At 47.8% G+C, this 17,002-nt stretch overlaps 1 protein-coding gene across 6 annotated transcripts in view; it reads right to left on the bottom strand.

Annotated features, from left to right (window-relative positions):
* Positions 1-17,002, bottom strand: part of GPR137C (G protein-coupled receptor 137C) — a 64,656-nt gene that overhangs the window by 40,675 nt on the left and 6,979 nt on the right. For 5 of the 6 annotated variants that reach the window (XM_030562903.1, XM_030562905.1, XM_030562906.1 and 2 more), the window contains exons 2-4: positions 5,655-5,698; positions 3,986-4,214; positions 1,188-1,337 (exon numbers count right to left, since the gene is read on the bottom strand). In XM_030562903.1, the coding sequence (XP_030418763.1) occupies positions 1,188-1,337; positions 3,986-4,214; positions 5,655-5,698 (423 nt within the window). The remainder of the gene's footprint in view (positions 1-1,187; positions 1,338-3,985; positions 4,215-5,654; positions 5,699-17,002) is intronic. The other variant, XM_030562908.1, reaches the window with a different exon arrangement.

The raw sequence follows: 17,002 nt of genomic DNA, 5'->3' as shown, positions 1-17,002 counted from the left end.
AAAACAAAAACAAAAACACAAATTTACCCTAGAGTGATGAGATTCCAAGAAACAGACTAGGATGCAGTGCATGGAAGCACTTCTGGATTTCAAAACTAGAAAGATTTTGGATTAGCATTGCATACCACAGCTCCTAGACTGGCTCAGATCAGTGATCCAGCTAGGGCAATATCCTGCCACTGAGTGGCCAGTACCAGCTGCTACAAATTTCAGCTGAGAGCTTCTGTGTCAAGCCTACTCAGTTTTGGGGGGAGGGGAGGGGAGGGAAGGGGGTGTTTGGGTTAATTCCTTAGTGTAGAAAATGGACCCCACACCAATAAGGGCAAGGGTTCATGTCAAGTCAGACATCTTACAGAATGTTTCTAGATTATGGGGTGGTACATGGGAGGCTCACACCCATGTATACAGTGATGTGGCAGCTAGTATCCCATAACCACCATTGATCTAGGGCAGAGGGTATGACAGACAGATGTGCTCTATACATCTCCACCGGGGTTTCAGACAACCCTGGCTGGTCACAGATGCTCGAGATCTAGACTGACCTATCGGTCACAGTAGGTCATGCCATTACACCAGCTCTACAGGTGCGCACTTGCCATTAAGAGGGTGCAGTTTGGGGTCCAATTACGATTTCATTGATGTTTAATCTTGTGCACCTGGTCAGTATTTAGATACCTGGCAAGCAAATCCCATTCGCTGCATCTTACAGTTACGGCTAGTAACGTATTAGTGGCAGTTACGTGGAGTAGGAAGGTCTGGTAGTTGTCACAACTGAGATCTAACATTTAGAAGCACTTGTGACAAATAGGCTCCTCCTTTAATTTGGGGGGTTAAGCAGTGATGGGATGACAGTCATATTTCCCCAAATATGGCAGCTCTTTTAATGTATTAGCATCAGGTGTGAGTTACTTGGGCTGCTCTTTAAGTTTTCAGGGTCAAGCTCCTCCATACATGTCTAGTTGTAGATAGGAACGTAACGCTTAATGACACATCCGCTGTTAGGACTGATTGTTTTCAGCAAGTCTCAGGAAACTGGAATACGAGAGCTTTTTAGAACACTGCAACAGCATCTCTAGTGAGATCCCACACATCCAGAACATCGATTTTTCCCCTCAGTAGCCATGTTGTGGATTTGAGACATGCCCACTACCACCCTCAAACATCCACCCATTAATATTATTAGTTACCTTATCTGAAAGGTTGTCCCAGCCATAATTAAATGGACTAGGAACATTCTCTGGAGATATGATCACTGCTACTAGGTTATAGCAAGCCCTTGAAGAGTACAGAAGAACAACTACTGAACCGACAAGGATAGCCTGGCAGACAGATGTGCCCTAAGAACAGGGGAGGAAGCGAGATATGTTAAAAATCTGATAGGCTGTTACACAAATCTTCCCATAAAAATTGTAATTTTATGCACGGCAAGTCATGCATGCATGATCAGACCCAGAACATCTACACAGAACTATGCCTTCACTAAGATATTTAAAGCTAGCGTAAAGAACCTCATTCTGTGCTGGTTGTGAGTTGACTGCAAACATCGTTTCACATGACTGTTTCTTACCGACCTTGAGGACGAGAAGTGGAACCTTGCCAATCAAGTGATGGAACCACAGGGAGGATTAGCCCAATAGTGGGTTCCAGTTCTATAGTGGTAATTTTTGCAAGCAGACAATTATACAGACTACCTGGCTGGACAGCTATAGCTTAATTATACCAAAGTACAGGCTGGGTTTGGTCTTCATTTATGTGCTATGTTGCCACTAACTTGAGGCGTGAAGCCCAGTGATTAGTCAACAGCAGTCAGTGTGAAAGCCCCAGTATTACATTGGCTGGTGAGCACAGCACACCTGGAAGAGAGGGCTGGAGTTTTGATGTAGCAGCAGCCTTTTGTGAAGTTGTTCAAGTGAGAGAAGCCTTTGGGTACTACTGATTACGAGCAATTCCCAGAGCAAGGAGCTGTGGGGAGTGGGGCGGCAAGAGGAGAGAGAATATGATCAGTGGAGGACAAATTCTACTTCCAGAAGCAGCAACTTCAGATTTCAGAACACGCTCGCAGAGGCAAAGGAAGCCAATCCTGTGCAGAGGAAGTCAGTACATCTCTGAAAGCTATTTAAATTCAAGTTCATGCAACTGTGACTCCTGCCCGATCATGCTGCAGAGCCAAAACCAGCAGCACAGAGCCCTGATGGTCAGATACTGCAACTTGCTGAAAGGTCCGTGTCCATTTCCCCCACATACAAAAGTGACTTGCCAAACATGTCGTTGAGACCCAGAACGTTCAGCCAGAAGCTAGAGTTTAGTTTCACCTTTTCCTTGTTTTGCAGCACAGGCTGTTTGAGGACTGGAGAAGCTTCTGGCAGTTTGACTGACCTCAAATAAACTTGGGCTCTTTAGTGCCCGCCCCCTTGACAATTCACACATCTCAGGAAGATACACATGGGCAGTTTTGGGGGGAGAAAATGGGAAGCCATCAGGAACTACATGCGCTATTGAAGATAGACTATAGCAGGCTACGCCACCCAGTCTATGTAGTGTCTTCAGTGTGCTGAGACCACTAGACAAATATGGGGCAAGGTCTCCAAGTCATGGACTCTGCAAGAGGTAGAGAGGGGTCAGCAAGTAAGAGATCCCCCTTCTCCTATGCAAGTTTAGCCCAGGCAGCAGAAAGGCCTAAGGCAGAGGAGACAGGCTGGCATTTTACTGGGGCAGTAGTTTAAAGCCTGTTAGGTCCAGACCACGTGCAGGAAAGCTCAAGTGGTCGCCGTCCATAATTCCAAGGAGGGGGAAGCGTCTCCTAGCAGCCCATAATGTAGACATGGATCTAGCAAAGCGACTCAGACATAAGAGTCATTGCCTTGGGCAGAGTAGCTTTGTTGAGCTACAGGAGCTCAGGCTCCCAGTTTGGCCACACACAGGAGCTGCCAATTCCTGATCCCTAGTGTTCAGGCCCAGCAACATCCTCATCCCTTCTTTGACGAGGGGCGAATGCTGCCAAGCCTTGTTTGGGTCAGTGGAGACAGACAGGTGCTTTGCAGATCCTGGACAGAGCATGGTCACCATGGGACAGAGATAGTCCTCTAGCCCCACCTGCAGCAGAGGCAATCCTGCCTTTCATCAGGCCATCAGCATGGGATTGGAACTCTGGCTCCAATAGTAACAAGGGCCCAGAGCCCTTGCAATGGAGAGAGACCAAGCCTGGCCCAGAACAGATTCTAGATCTACAGAAGAGCCCAGTACTTGGGGTAGGTGTTTCTGCATGTTGCACCCTTTCCAGTTCCTGACATAGCCCTTCAAGTGGTGGAGGTCACGGCCAGGTGAGGAAAGGAGAGCGTTTCCCTGATCCTGAAGGGCCAGTGAAGCTAACAGGCTGCCTATGCTCAGTGCTCCCAGCTGATGGAATGTGAGTGCATCTATACATCCTTTGGTCTAGTCTGGAAAAGGCAGGGAGAGGGGGAACCCCAAACCAGGTGCAGTTAGCCCACAAGGAGATGCTACAGGTAATGGAGTGGGATTCTCCTACATCACTTGTCAGAAGCAGTAAGCCAGCTTACAACAGACCACCAGAGTTTTATTACTAGACTGGGTTGCTAGTGGACCTGGTTTATGAGGTCATATTAGCAGAAGACTGCAGTTACTATCAAATGCCTCGACATTAAGTCACTTTCATGTCAGACTGCAACACACAATTAGTACCAGATCTTGGCTCTGTACTGAAACAAGTGATTTAAGAGACCCTGTGCAAAAAAACAAGTCCAGTATCTGTGAGTTATAATGATCTTCTCTTGCACCAATAGATCTGCAAGCACATACACAAACTGAAGACTCCAAACTGAAAGAAGTTTTACTAGCTCCAGGTTAGGACCATCTTTCTGTTCTATGTTTGCAGAGCATCTAGCATGATGGGGTCATGGTCTTGGACTTGCATCCCTATGAACTGAAGTAAATCATTTCAGTGCAGTTTAGAGAGTGTTTACCCTACCTTTGACTCGAGGTAGACGTTTGCCGATGACATTTTTGCAAGTTTGCACATACAACAAGCTAATGAAATGGCACAAAGAATGAAGAGACTGTTGTTGATTAGTTCCCGAACAAATACTGTCCATCTCAGCCGACTCTCTGGGACATCTCCATGGATAAGCATTGCACAAGTTAAATTCACAACGAGAAAGAGAAGGCTTGTAAATATGGAGCCCAGATACAACAGGACCCTGGAAAAGGAAAGAGACAAACTGAGCAAAACAGTCTGAAGAAGTCTCTACCACCACATCATCTTCCTTGTTCTCTATCAGTTCATTTCACTCCCAGCATTGCTCTCCATTTGCTATAACTCAGTAGGTTAGCAAGTGTGAAAGGTCAGTTATGTAGACAAGGGAAGCCATTTAGAAGGCCAGTTCAAGTGGTTTAGCTGGCATAATGCTGGTATTTAAAAAAAAAAAATAAAAAAAAAATCACTCAGTTGGTAGAAGCTTGCAAGGAATCATGAGTTACAAGATTCCTGTCTACCTTTATTGTTCTAACTTAGATTTAATCTAAGTTGAGAGTCAGCCCAACCGCCACCAGCCTTGGTGAAAATAAGTGGCTGCAAATACAGTAGAATCCACACACTGTTCATTGAGAGTTTGTCTCCTGACAGGTCTGTTAGACCCACAGGTCAAGAACTAATGGTCACTGTCAAAGTCCCTTCTTCCATACAGAAGGATGTATTATTAGAACGACTTAACACAGAGTCTTGAGCAATAGGAGTGGCTGGTGTGTTGTGATCCCTAGCTTATGAACCCATGCTGTGGGCATCACGAGAGGCCCACAGAAGACAGCCCCCCCCCCACTGGTTTATGGTTAGATAGGATGGGGGTGAATCCCAGAAACATTCTAGTATGGTTCTCAGCCTCATCATGTGTGACCCTAATGTGCTAGAACACCAATAGCCTCCCATGAATTACAGAAACACGAGCTGTCTAACACTCAGCTGCAAGAGCACTGCTCACTCTAGACCCTTAGGCTGTGTCTACACAGCAGATAGACACTGGCAGCTGGCACATGCCAGCTGACTCAGGCTCATGGAGCTGTTTCATTGCTGTGTAGATGTGGGAGATCCAGCTGGAGCCTAGGTTCTAGGATTCTGTGAGGTGGGAGGGTCCCAGAGCTTGCGCTCCAGCCTGAGCCTGGATGTCCACGCAGCAATGACGCAAGCTTACAGGGTTTAGGTTGTGGGGCTGAGCCACATTTTTTTCCCCATTGCTGTGTAGATGTACCCTTAACACCAATGACAGCTTCCCTGCAAGAGGTAGTGAGTGAGTGTGGGGTGGGGGGGAAGAGGAGCACAAACCAGAAGCTAGAGCATCTCCCTTATGGGTACAAGGGAGTTCTTCACCTCCAGACCCACGTAGGCACCCAAATCTAATGGTCAGGTTGCCCAGTGACTAGCCCACAACTTCTTCAGGGCTTTGCTTTCCTCACTGTGCACTCAGGCAACTGAATTAATCTGTTTTGTCTCTTACCCAGATGTTCTTCAACAAACAACGCTATTGCTATGAGGTTTGAATGTAGCATTTCTAGATTTCAAACACTGACTATCTTTCATATATGCTGTACTGTTAATACACCCAATGAGAGCATGTTTGGGGTAGGCAAGAGGAGTTGTCACTTACTTGTACTTATTGAATTCTGCTGCACATTTGACTTTGAATATAACCTACAAAAGGAAGAGTGGGAAGTTATTCTAACATGCCTACAGTATATGTTACAGTTACTTTATAGTTACATTAGAAGGGATTCTGCTCAGCAACAGAGCAGAAGAGGGTTGGGTTTTTAGTTCTGGTAAGTGACCATCTAGTTCTCCATACTCCATTTGCAGCCTGTAACCATTTGCTACATAGAAAAACTGACCCCTTCTGTGAGGTGGACTGAATGTCATGAGAGTTTAGTCCAAACACAACTGTTTTAGTAGCTAAGCAAGTAATTTATGAATCCAGTTATTCTTTGGCCAATAACTGCCCCCTTTGATAAGAGGCTTTGCTCCGAAGGACTTTAAAAGGAGAGTGGGATTTGGTCTTCAGTAGCTGAATGGGAGCTACGTTGTTCAGCAAAGGAAAGTTTGTTTTGTGACATGCTCTTTGTATTGAATGTTTTAAGCCTTCAGTCATGTTTAATTTATTAAAGAAAGGGCTTTAGCTGCTATTCTTAAATTAGACATTAGAGAGCTGTTTCTGGTTAGCCTTTTATATTTGATGTTAGAACTTAGAGAACTATATTGCAATAGAGTATGTGCACATTTGCTTCTGGGTTTCTTTGCCCTGGCAGAAGCTCAGCTGGCTATATTTGCTTAACAATGATTCACCATATATATTTGAAGAAATTCTTCAGAGGGCTGAAGCCCCAGACATGCTGAATTCTGCAGAGTGGATGATAGATTTACAATTTCATATGCCTAGAAATGTGACAAAAGAGTCAGCAGCTCACGTGATGTGTCATGTCACTCTTTGGAACAGCATGGGCATGTTGAGGCTATAAGCACCTCTCCTTCTTAAAAGGGAGCTGAGAACATGTGACATACCTGTACCCTGGTGTCACCCCTGCCCTTTAATCTCGAGTACCTGACAGTGCCTTGCTGAAGTAGCTCCCATTTGGACTGCTCACAAGTAGCCTTCCAGCATGCAAGGCCACACCCTGAACACCTGTAACTGCAACCTGCCAGTTACCCAGGCTGGTGGGAAGCAGGGTGTTATACTAAAGGATGACCCCAGCATACCCCCAGTCATGTATGCCCTGTATTGCCCAGCCCCCTTAGACAGTACAAAGTGTTTTACATTCATTATTCCTTTGAGTGAATAATAGGTACCTAACTTGTTACCCAGACACTTCAATTTAAACACACTGGATTAGCTAAAAACAGTAAAACAAGTTTATTATCTACAAAGATTGAGTAAAATTAATGAGGCACAAAAAAAGTCAGAAATTGTTACGAGAAATACAAAGACAAGTAGTTTACTAATACCTAACTAACAAACTAGATCAGAACCAGGCAAAGTTTCGCACCACATGCTTTCAGCAGTCTTACTGAAGAAACCCTGTCAGTCAAGACCCCTGCCCCAGAGTTCAAGACTTGCTTTTTTTTTTGGTCACTTCAGGTGCAGAGAATGTGATGGGCAGGGAGATGAGAGATGGTGCCTTGGGGTGTTTGTCTCTCCTTTTTGCAGTTTCCAGCTGGGAAGTAGGAGACAAAGCCTATGTGGAAGGATGTTCCCTGCTGGCTTACTCTGTTTGAGCTTTCTTTGTTTCTCTCCATGTTTGAGTACTCTGTTTACTGCTTAAAATGCAAATTAAGCAGAGCACACGTTGCTTTGTTTAGGACAAAGCAGTTTCCTAACCTAGGAGGTTTGGAATGTGTGTTGACATTACAGGCATATTTTATAACTTCACATAAAACTGTGTGGCAATATTGTATCAGCATGATACTGACCAGCAAATGAGTTTTCAAAGGATACCTTATAAGACATATTATTGTAGTAACTTTTTGTACAAGACGTGTAGGGTGACCACCTGTTCTAACTGGGTGGGACAATCCTGAAATTCAAGTCCTCGTCAGGATCACTCCAGGACAGCATTTGATCTGGATTCCCGGTGATACTGCTTCATATCTGTCTGAGGTCCAGGGGTGGCACCAGCTTCTTCCCAATTGGAGGGGGGGTCTGAGGTGGACCTTTGCCCCTCACTCTTCCTCCCCTCACCCCCCAAAAGCCCCATCCCCTGCACAGGCCACAAGCCAGGCCAGGGTAAGAACCTCCCAGGTAGCCTGCTGTGGGGAGCCCTGGATCCTCTTCCTAACCTGGCCAGGGGGCCAGGGGGCCCAAGAGAAGCCCTTGACAATGTTCTAAAACAGAGGCTAAGGAGGCTCTTGTATTGAGGCGCTACTTGGTGTCAAGATACAAGACTTGGTCCTTTAGTTTAGAACACACCCACGCAGGGCCGGCTCCAGGCCACAGCGCGCCAAGTGTGTGCTTGGGGCTGCACGCCGCGGGGGGCGCTCTGCCAGTTGCTGGGAGGGTGACAGGCGGCTCTGGTGGACCTCCCGCAGGCGTATCTGCGGACGGTCCGCTGGTCCCGTGGCTCCGGTGGACCTCCCGCAGACACGCCTGCGGCAGCTCCACCGGAGCCGCAGGACCATCGGACCCTCCGCAGACACGCCTGCGGCAGCTCCACCGGAGCCGCAGGACCATTGGACCCTCCGCAGGAATGCCTGCGGGAGGTCCACCGGAGCCGCAGGACCGGTGAGCAGCAGAGTGCCCCCCTGCGGCGTGCCGCCATGCTTGGGGCGGAGAAATTGCTAGTGCTGGCCCTGCACCCACACACCTCCTGAGAAGGCAGATTCGCTACCACTTGCTCAAAGAGGTTAGAAGTCAGGAGGGAGTCACTCCATCTAGATCAAGTGCTCAGTGTGCTTCAAACGGCTGTGAGCAATCCTCATACGGTGCTGACTAATGCTTCCACTGCCTTTACCAAGAACTTAGGCAGGGTTTGAACTTCAGTGAAGCTGGCACCTAGACCTCATAGGATTCTAAGGGTACAGGAACCAGACAGACAAGTCTCTGGCTAAAGAGACAAGAACATTGTGACCTTCCTATCTCCTAATCCTTAATCCAGTAAAGAGCCCTATTTTTCAGTGAAGTTAACTGGTAACGGCCTCAGCATAGCTAGCAAGTAGAATGGCTGCTACTCGCATTCAGGCTGTGCAGGTTTGCAACACATCACTACTTAAAGTACTTTCATTATTCGTACACTGAAGCAGTAGGAGGAGAAACACTATTTCAGTCTTTGAGAGCACTGGCTGTTGCTTATGAGTATTTACTGAGCTAGTCTGGCAAGAAAGGGTTCTGAAACAGAGTCACTCATATGGTCTCAAGATTTCTGAAGCCAAGATGGCAAGTTTGATGGGGTAGCACAGCTTTGAAGAAAGCTTGGCATGGTTTTGCTGAAGGACTGGGAGTAAGACATGAGTTCTAGCAGACTCTTGCCCTTGGATCTCAAGGCAGTTGTAGGGTCATAGCCCAAGTGCAGACACTCAATTTCTCCCACTGCTGCAGGAAGCTAGACTGAAAAGCTAAGCTCCAACAGCTGCCACATCAGTGTTTTGTGGCTGATGAACTGCAGTTTGCTGCTGACTAACCGCAACATTCTGACTGGATGTCTCCCTCCACATTCACATCTGACCCATCAAACCTGCCAATTCACATTTTGAGAGGCTTCAGAATACTGAGTTTCAGCAACTACAGACAGCAAAAGGCTTCCAGGAAACCTTTGCCATGATGAAATTGCGATTTGCACGCATGCCTGACACTGTGTCCAATCCAATACAGCAATTCCTGAGGTCTGTCTAGTAGAGTATCCTATCTAACAGTGGCCAGTACCAGACTCTGCAGAGGTGAAGATGCCACACAGTAGGCAAATGTAGGATAATCTGTCCCCCCCCCACCCCTCTGACCCCAATAGGCCTAACAGCGACTGGCTTAAGACCACCAACAAAAGTTCAACTTATTTTTGAGACTAGATATATTGCCTCCCAATCCATCCTGAAGAGCTATTTCCCCACCATGCTATTGGCAGTGCAAGGGCTTTTTCCATATTCGTCCAAGCTGTGACTATTGCTGGCAGATCAGCAGGACATTGGGCTCATTCTCAAAGCCAGCCCACTATGCTGGGGATTTTCTGGTTTTGAAAACACTAAGAGGGACATCAAGATGAGTGAACTGGAGAAGTCTGTGGTTACTGAGTGTTCGTGTATCCTGGACATCTGTGCACCAACTAAGATGTTTGTATCATCACTCAATGATTATTCTGAAAGGCACAAGTCAACAGAGCTCAGACCTGACTTTTAAGAGATTAAAGTAGAAAAGAGTTTTTGGCTTGTGTTTTCTTCCCCCAGCACACTTCACCACACTAAAATCCCCTGCACTCCTAGTAGGAGTGAGGCATTGATGGCGGGTAAGAAAGTCTTGTTTATCTTGATCTAAAAAGTCTATTTCTTAGTATTTAATTGGCTGCACTAGGCAGCAGGTTCCCTGCCCATGACACAAGGATTAAAGCGATTGAGTTAAAAGTTGCCAGAGCATCCCAAAGCTCTGGGATCCTTGTTCAGCTGTTGCCATGAGAAGATGAGGATGAGCATGCAGGACCAGTTCTTAAAACTCTGCTAGCCCTGAAATATTTGTAATGATCAATAAGCCTTGGCAGGAGATATTAGACTTAATAAAAGCCATCATTATCATCACCACCACCACCACCACGTGTTCCATCTCACCTTCTCAATGCCAATTCTGACAGTTTAGGCAGGCAATAGCTTATTACTAGAGCAGGGGTCAACAACCTATGGCACGCAAGTCAATTTTTAATGGCACGCTGGGGCTTGCCGGGACCCCAGGGTGCCATTAAAAATCCTGCCGATGTGGAAAGCTGCAGGGTCCACGCTCCTGAGCTGGAGCGCTGGGCCCAGCGCAGCAAACTGCTGGCCCCTCCCCCGGCTTCCCCTGGAGCCCTGTCGCCCAGCCGCCGTGCACAGCGCTCTGGGGGTTGGGGCTGTGCGCTCTCACGGGGCAGCGTGTGGCTCCAGGGGGAGGGCAAGACGCTCCCTGCTCATCCGGAGCCCTGCCGCTGCACGCAGCCCTGCCCTGCCCCTCAGAGTCTGCGTCTGGGGGGGTGGGGGGGAGGGAGTGGTTGGATAAGGGGTGGAGACAGTCAGGGGACAGGTGGGTGGGATCCTGGGGGTGGTGGTGAGGGGCGAGGGTCTCTGGAGGGGGGCAGTCAGGGAGCAGGGGGGTTAGATGGGGCATGGGAGTCCTGGGGTCTGGTGGGGGGTGGATAGGGGTCAGAGCAGTCAGGGGACAGGGAGCAAGGAAGGTCCTGGGGAGGCAGTTACAGTGGGGGAGGGAGTCTCTGGAGGGGGATGGTCAGAGGACAAGGAGCTGTGGGAGCTGGATGATTTGGGAGTTCGGGGGGGCCCCCCCATCAGGAGGTAGGGGTGTGGAGAGGGGTTGGGAAAGCATGGAGCAGGAGGGCATTGTATGGGTCCAGAATCCTGGGGGTCCTGTCAGGGGGCAGGGAGTGGTTGGATAGGCATGAGAGTCTGGGGGGTTCTGTCTGGGTGTGGATAAGGGTTGGGGCAGTCAGGGGACAGGTAGGGTCCTAAGAGGGCAGTCAGGGGACAAGGGCCAGGGAGGCTTAGATGGGAGTGGGGTCCCAGGTTGGGGTAGTCGAGACAAGGAGGGGAGGTTGGGGGTGCAGTTACCCAGCCCTCTGCCCTGAGCCCTGCACCCCCACACCCTGCCCAGGCCCCAGTACCACTCAGCCCTCTGTTGACTCCTTCACCTCCTACCCCGCATGACCCCAGCCCTCACTCTGGCATCCCCACACATACTAGGCCCCCCTACCCTGACACCTGCACTCCCCTCACACGTGCCTAGCCCTCTGCCTTGACTCTTGCACCCCCTACATCCCATGCACCCCACATCTCCATCCTGAGCACAAACGGGAGCTCCTGCACCCCCACTCACATTCTCACCTGCATCCCTCACACCAAATGGGAGCTGCCCAGGTAAGTGCCCCCACACCCAAACCTCCTGCCCCCAACCCTGAGCCCCCTCCCTCATTTCTAGCTCCTGGCCAGACCCTTCACCCCCAGCCCTGTGCTCGGTCCACTCCAACTCTCAGCGCAGTGCAGAGAGAGGATGAGAATGGGCCAGAACCAGGGAGAAGGTAGGTACCCACTGTATGTGGGCAAGGCCGGGACCCCAGACCGGCAGCAGGCTGAGCGGGTCCGGCAGCCAGGATTCTGGCTGCAGGAGCCAGCGGATGGAACCTGAGTGGCAGTGGGCTGAGCTGCTCAGCCCACTGCTGGTCTGGGGTCCCGGCTGCTAGCCCTGCCCAGCCTGCTGCTGGTCTGGGGTTTGGCTGCCAGACCCTTCCCAGCTGGGGTCCTGGCCACAGGCCCCACTCAGCCCACTGCCAGCCTAGGTGAACAGAACCCCAGACCAGCAGTGGGCTGAGTGGCATAAGATCAACATTTTAATTTTCATTTTACATGAAGCTTCTTAAACATTTTGAAAACCTTGTTTATTTTATAATACTACACTAGTTTGTTATATAATATATAGACTTATAGAGGGAGACCTTCTGAAAAACATTAAAACATATGCCTGGCACACAAAACCTTAAATGAGAGTGAATAAATGGAAACTCAGCACAGCACTTCTGAAAGGTTGCCGACCCTTGTACTAGAGGCTTTATACTCTTTGCAAACCCATGACAAAGTTATCCAGTAGGCTGCCATCTGGAAGAGGGTCTTTGCTAACAGGGCACATAGGGATTAGGGTGAGCAGAAGAAGGAATGGTTGTAGCCCCCAGTATTACAAGTTTTACCGCACAAGATTAAAGGGTGGAATTGCAGAGCTCTCAGCTCTGGCCAAACTCTGCTGCCCTTGTACTCAATGGTAAAAATTCCATCAATGTGCATGGGAGCTAAGTCAGGCCAGTGACAAGAGCTCTTGGCGGTGGGGGGGGGGGGGGGGGGGGGCTGAGTGTGAGGAGGAGGGAGAACAAACCCTAGGAGGCCAAGACAGAATGATCAGCCTCTTGAGCTGAATGGGGAATCCTACCTCATAGTGCAAATTTACTGCACAGCAAGTCAGGGACTAGGGATTCAGGGCTCCCTTGATATAGCAGTGATAGAGCTGGTGGATTGCTGCTAATCTGATTCACTGGTCAGATGCCAAGCACTCCTACCCCATCCAGTGGCACAAGCAGTGCAGCAGCTACTTGCTGTGCTAGGAACAGCAGGCCTATGGGAGAGGAGGAGCAAGAACATTTTCACATCCTCCCCTAACATCCAGCAGAATCCTTCAGAGCAGCCAGGCTGTGCACCAGCTGTGCTCTAGGGGCTGGGGAAGGAACACATGAGATTTGGGCCTTAGATAGTTCACACTTGTCCTTCCAGAGACTGCAGGCTCAGGAAGAAAGCCACACATTTGGAAGGATCTTAGGGTTGCAGAGGACTCCAGTTATACAATGAGAGCTTGAAAGCAGCCAGAACTGACAGGTGAACTTCCAATTTGCCAGAGAGTATTTCCCCACTTTCCCTTGGCAAGTGGATTTGTCAAGCCTTTGATGGGTGGATGCTCATAGACTTTAGATGATCACGATGGTCCCTTCTGACCTTAGTCTGATAGCCTGCACATTGCAGGCCATAGAACCTCACATACCCACTCCTGTAATAGATCCCTAACCCCTGGCTGAGTTACTGAAGTCTTCAAATCATGGTTTAAAGACTTCAAGTTACAGAGAATCTACCATTTACACTACATTAAACCAGCAAGTGAGCCCTGCCCCAGGCTGCAGAGGCAGGCAACCCCCCCCAGGGTCTCTGCCAAATCTAAACCAGGGGAAAATTCCTTCCCAACCCCAAATATGGTGATCAGTTAGACCCCAAGCCTGTGGGCAAGACCCACCAGCCAGACACCTGGGAAAGAGTTCTCTGTAGTAACTCAATGTCTTGTCTCCAGCAGCTGGGAATTTTTGCTACTGGTAGTTGCCAATGGGCCATATGCCATCACAGGCAGTCCTGTCATACCATCCCCTCCATAAATGTATCAAGCTCAGTCTTGAAGACTGTTCAATTTTCTGCCCCCACTGCTCCCCTTGAGAGGCTGTTCCAGAACCTTTACTCCTCTGATGGTTAGAAACCCTCGCCTAATTTTGATCCCAACTTGTTGATGGCCAGTTTATATCCATTTGTTCTGAAGTCCGCATTGGTGCTTAACCTAAATAACTCCCCTCTCTCCCTGGTATTTATCCCTCTGATGCATTTATAGAGAGGGCATCTCCCCTCAACCTTCTTTTGGTTGGGCTAACCAAGCCAAGCTCTTTTGAGTCGCCTCTCAGAAGGTAGTTTTCTGTTCCTTGGATCATGCTAGTAGCCTTTCTCTGCACCAGTTCCAGTTGGAATTCATCTTTCTTAAACATGAGAGACCAGAACTGCACATACTACTCCGGATGAGGTCTCACCAGCACCTTGTATAATGGTACTAACATTCCCTGTCTCTACTGGAAATACAGTCCTAGGATGCATCAGGCAAGGTATTAGTCTTCAATGGCTGCATCACATTGACAGCTCATAGTTATCCTGTGGTCAGTCAATACACACAGGTCTCTCTCTCTCCCTCTGTCACTTCCAATTGAAAAAAAAGTCTCTAGTTTATAGGAAAAAATTCTCTTCATTCATAAATGCATGACCGGCACTTTGCATTATTAAATTTCACCCCATTTCTGTTACTCCCAGTTCTCGTAGGATATTCTGATCCTTCTCCATATTGGCAATAACTCCCAACTTTGTGTCATCTGCAAGTTTTATTATTAGCACACACCCACTTGTGCGCCAAGGTCAGTAATAAAAGTGTTAAATAAGACTAGTCCCAAGACTGATCCCCGAGGAACTCCACTAGTAACCTCCCTCTGGCGCGAGGGTTCACTTTTCAGTATGACCCATTGTAGCCTCCCTTTAACCAGTTTGGTATCCACCTTTCAGTTCTCACATTAAGTCCCATTTTTTCCAATTTAACTAATGAGGCATTTGATACAGTTCCATCTGAGAAATTATTGACATCCAGGTTGATTAGACTGATCACATTACCCTTTAAAAAAGCAACAACCAACCACCACACACCAAACACCAGTTATCTTCTCAAAGAAGATCAGGTTGATCTGGCATGATCTACTTTTTGTAAAATTATGTTCTATGCCCTTAACTATTTTCCCTTTCAAAGTTTGTTTCAAGACCTTGCATACAATTGGAGATCAATTTAACAGGTCTGTAGTTTCCCAGATCACTTTCCCACCCACTTCTTACAAACAGGACTAGATTAGCAATTAGCAGTCATATTATACCACCCCTGAGTTCAGATTCATTCAAAATCCTTGCAATTGAGTTTACAATTCCATGTGCCAGTTTTTAATATTCTTGGATTCAGATTGTCCAGGCCTCAGGGCCGGCTTTAGGGCAATTCCCAGGAATCAGGTTCCAGGCGTAAGAGGGCCCTGCAGTGTCCGGAAGAGGGGGCCCGCACCCTCCACCGAAGTGCTGCTAGAAACAGCGGCGACCGATTGAGCTGCCACCAAATTGCAGCAGCTATCTTCGGTGGCAGCTCAATCGCTGTCGCTGCCTTTGGCAGCAGCTCTTTCGAATTGGGCCCCGCATGTCCTAAAGCCAGCCCTGTCAGGCCCCCCAGCTCCGTCCCATTAAACTGTTTGAGTTTGTCAAAGTAGCATTGAGGTGAAAGTCAAAGTAATTCCAAGCCTCCGCCACATTCAGATCCTTGTTCTTTCATCCAGTCCTCTTCCCTAACTAATTCCCTTAAGTTTAGCTTTTTTTTTTTTTTTTTTTTTTTTTTTTTTAAATCAAAGACCCTTGTTGAAGACCTATTTTTGTTTATCCTTCCATTTAGTTTAAATGGAATTAGGTCACGATTACTAGAACCAAGGTTTTCCTCTACATCAAAGTTCTTCTATTAGGTCCTCACCACTACCAAATCTAAAATGGCATTACCTCTTGTTGGTTCAGCAACTATTTGGTAAAGAAATCCATCAGCTATTACACTCAGGAGAATCTGGTCTCTTCTATTATTAGTAGCACTTGTCCTCCAATCTATATCTGGGAAGTTAAAATCTCCCATAATTGCACAGTTTTGAGAGGAAACTGCACCATCTGCTCAAGACACTCCCTGAAGCAGCACAGGAACAATTCTACACAGACACATGTCTAGAATGCCCCTGGTTAGGTCTCTATCTGCTACCCAAGATCCATAAACCTGTGAATCCTGGATGCCCCATCATCTCAGGCATTGGCACCCTGAGAGCAGGATTGTCTGGCTACGTGGACTTTCTCCTCAGGCCTTATGCTATCAGCACTCCTAGCTATCTTCAAGACACCACTGACTTCCTGAGGAAACTACAATCCATTGGTGATCTTCCAGAAAACACCATCCTGGTCACTATGGATGTAGAAGCCCTCTACACCAACATTCCACACAAAGATGGACAAACTGTCAGGAACAGTATCCCCAATAATGTCACGGCAAACCTGGTGGCTGAGCTTTGTGACTTTGTCCTCACCCACAACTATTTCACATTTGGGGATGATATATACCTTCAAGTCAGTGGCACTGCTATGGGTACTCGCATGGCCCTACAGTATGCCAACATCTTTATGGCTGACTTAGAACAACACTTCCTTAGCTCTCGTTCCCAAACGCCCCTACTCTACTTGCACTATATTGATGACATCATCATATAGACCCATGGAAAAGCCCTTGAGGAATTCCATGAGGATTTCAAGATTTCTACTCCATCATCAACCTGGACCAGTCCACATGAGAGATTCACTTCCTGGACATTACAGTGCAAATAAGCAATGGTCACATAGCCACCACCTTATACTGGAAACCTACTGACTGCTATACTTATCTACATGCCTCCAGACCACATCATACAATCTTGTCTACAGCCAAGCCTTAAGATACAACTGCATTTGTGCCAATCCCTCAGAGACAAACACCTACAGGATCTCTATCAAGTGTTCTTAAAACTACAATACCTACCTGCTGAAGTTAAGAAACAGATTGACGGAGGCAGAAGAGTACCCAGAAGTCACCTACTACAGGACAGCCCCAACAAAAAAGTAACAGAATGCCATTAGCCATCACCTACAGCCCCCAGTTTAAAACCTCTCCAGCACATTATCAAGAATCTACAACCTAGCCTGAAGGATGATCCCTCACAATCCTTGGGAGACAGGCCAGACCTCGCTTACAGACAGCCACCCAAACCTGAAGCAAATACTTACCAGCAACTACACACCACACAACAGAAACTAACCCAGAAACCAGTCCCTGAAACAAACCCCATTGCCAACTCTGTCTGCACATCTATTCAAGGGACACCATCAAAGGACTCAAAT

Source organism: Gopherus evgoodei, chromosome 4, assembly GCF_007399415.2.
Source record: "Gopherus evgoodei ecotype Sinaloan lineage chromosome 4, rGopEvg1_v1.p, whole genome shotgun sequence".
NCBI classification, from domain to species: Eukaryota; Metazoa; Chordata; order Testudines; family Testudinidae; genus Gopherus; species Gopherus evgoodei.
Note: the sequence above shows the minus strand (reverse complement) of the source record. Positions and strands in the feature narration are given on the sequence as shown.